We start from the raw sequence: 2547 nt of genomic DNA, 5'->3' as shown, positions 1-2547 counted from the left end.
CAGGCCATGAAGTGGCCACAGTAAGAAACCACGCCATCTAGTGCGTTCGTCCACAAAAGCGACGTCAAACTCATTTAAACCACCCCACACTCCGCAGCTCTGCAGCTCTGTCGTCCCCCACCTTACACCTGGCTACCGAGCTGTACACTGCAGTGCGTAGTAGTAGCTTCTACTGCATGCGCGCTGCAGAGGAGCCCTGCCCTTCATCGGAAGGGCCCTACCATGCGGCTGCTTTGGATCCCGTCATTCCTTTCTCCGTGCCAAACTCCTCTGTACAAGTCCAGGGCCTCACACTTGGCCTCGTTCGTTCTCTAGCTGCACTCACCTTTTACGGCTATAAGTACATAGCAACACGTCCAGCAAACGGCCATCTCCTACCACCACCACATGGCTAGCTAGGCTTCACTTCACAAAATCTGATCATGCATTGGTCCGTCGGTTGATCTCTTCTTCTCTCATTCTGTCTGCCTCTGTTTACCCAAATGGAGGTAAGTGAAGTGAAACTGTGAAAGGAATTAATCATTGAAGTTGATTGTTGATCTACGTAGTTAATAATTTGATGAGGCTTTCTTACCAAAGTGATCGTCGACGAGCTTTGGTTGATTTGGCTTTGCATTCACGTACGTGCAGAAGGGGAGGAGGCGGCGTGTGCCGGCGTTCGGGGAGTGGAACTACTACTACTACAGCGGCGAGCTGTCCACGCCTGCGGCGTCCAACGAGTGGTACGCGCTGGCCCCCGAACAGGATGCCCGCAGCGAAGCGTGGTTCAAGTACTCGCCGCCCCCTCGGAAGTCACCACCCATGAAGGTCAGGAGGCCGGACGTGGATAAGTCTTACAGAGGCGGCAAGCGGGGGCTTCATCATGCGACGCCCGCGAGGGCGTCCGACGCCGCGCCACCGACCACAGCGGCGCGCACCCCGGTGAAGGCCGCCACTACCGGTGTGCGGTTGGTACGGTCTGTCGACGCGGACCTGTACCAGGTGCCCCCGATGGACTTCGTTCCCGACGAGCCGAGACGAAGGGTACGTGAGCGAATGTTAAAAAACTCGTCTTAGTTTGTTGCTCTCATTAGCGTAACTCAATTCAGACATGTTAATGTTACCGATACATGATTATGGACTGAATGGATGCATCTTGTCTTGTCGATTAATGTTACATGCAGAAGGAGTCGAGGACGAGGAGCCAATGGATGGGTTGCTTCGGAATCAATTGTATCCACGGAATAAATTAAACCGACCTTATTTATTTTTTTATTCTTTTTTCTTCTATTTGCTCTATGTATCTATATTAACGTAGCCTTTCTTCAATTCTATTATTTTTTTACTCCTACAGTACAATATAGTACTTTTCAACTATAATTCATCTAACTGGTCATACTTTCACCCTTGTCCACAGAGGACACATATCTGACAGGACATTACAGTTGGTTTTAAAAACTCATTTGTGAAAGATAATTCACTGGTTGAATAGTCTGCTTGTAGCTCGGTGGAGCTTGGGTAAAAAAATATCTAGGAAATAGAAACATCACAGACGGCTCCTTACAATAACAATATCAGGTATCATCCTAGACAGTTGCATTTAGGAACCGTTTGTGATATCGTCCACCATCACAAATGGTTCTATACATGAGCATCCACGGTATAATTCTAGACGGAATTTTACACGATCCATGTCCGATATGGTAGTATCATAGTAAATTCCCTTCTTGAGTAACCTAGAAGGGTAGGCAAGTGGATGGTGCGAGTGCTTTATATTCACACGGGAGAGTTAGGGTTTTCCCTCTCACTCTAGCCTCTTTCTCTCACTTTACTCTCCAAAGATCCACTCCATGGCTACCTCCTCCTTGCCATCACCCTAGCTGCTTCCCTCTACACCATCACCATAACCATTGTTCACACTGTCCTCCAACTGCTATAACGAGTTTGACAACTAGGTGGAGGCTCTTTTAACCAAGCTTGGCTACAGCGAGTAAGCGCCACCATCGGTCAACAATGAGGAGCCCAGCGTCAGTACTCAGACCTTTAGGAGGAGCCCAAGGAAAACGAGGACTCAGAGCCTAAGCCCATGGAAGAGGAGGAGTTAGAGCGTGAGCCCAAGGAGGAGAGCTATGATGACGGCGATGACAACGACGATAATAAGGCATATTTTGGCAATATCAAGGTCACCAATGTTTACAGCGGTATCGTCAAAATGAAAGAAGATATTTTTATGAAAAGGAATGGAATTTCATCTACCAGATCTTGTGTATCATGATTTAGAGTCTGCATCACTGAAAGGGATCGGTAACATCCTAAGAGGGGGTGAAGTAGGACAAAACTTATCAGCTCCAAAAACTTCACAAGATAAACCTATATTAATTTCTATCTCAATATGCTTTAGGTTTATCTAGTGTATCTACTCTACCACTCAAAAGGGTTTGCAACCTATAGCCAATCCTAGCAAACTACTCTAGGAAGGTAAACATGCAAAGGTAAATTGAAAATATGTAAATGCGGAAACGTAAAGAAGGTAGAGAAAGCAAACTTGGCACAAAGGATTTTCATCAC

The 2547-nt window shown here is 46.9% G+C and overlaps 1 protein-coding gene across 1 annotated transcript; it reads left to right on the top strand.

Annotated features, from left to right (window-relative positions):
• Positions 1 to 271: 271 nt before the first annotated feature.
• Positions 272 to 2224, top strand: LOC133905242 (uncharacterized). Its single transcript, XM_062346975.1, has 3 exons — positions 272 to 488; positions 631 to 1023; positions 1164 to 2224. Exons 1-3 carry the CDS (start codon positions 483 to 485, stop codon positions 1230 to 1232), a joined length of 468 nt encoding a protein of 155 aa, XP_062202959.1. The 5' UTR covers positions 272 to 482; the 3' UTR covers positions 1233 to 2224.
• Positions 2225 to 2547: the final 323 nt, after the last annotated feature.

This window comes from Phragmites australis, chromosome 22 (assembly GCF_958298935.1).
Source record: "Phragmites australis chromosome 22, lpPhrAust1.1, whole genome shotgun sequence".
NCBI classification, from domain to species: domain Eukaryota; kingdom Viridiplantae; phylum Streptophyta; class Magnoliopsida; order Poales; family Poaceae; genus Phragmites; species Phragmites australis.
This window is presented reverse-complemented; position numbering and strand designations above follow the sequence as displayed.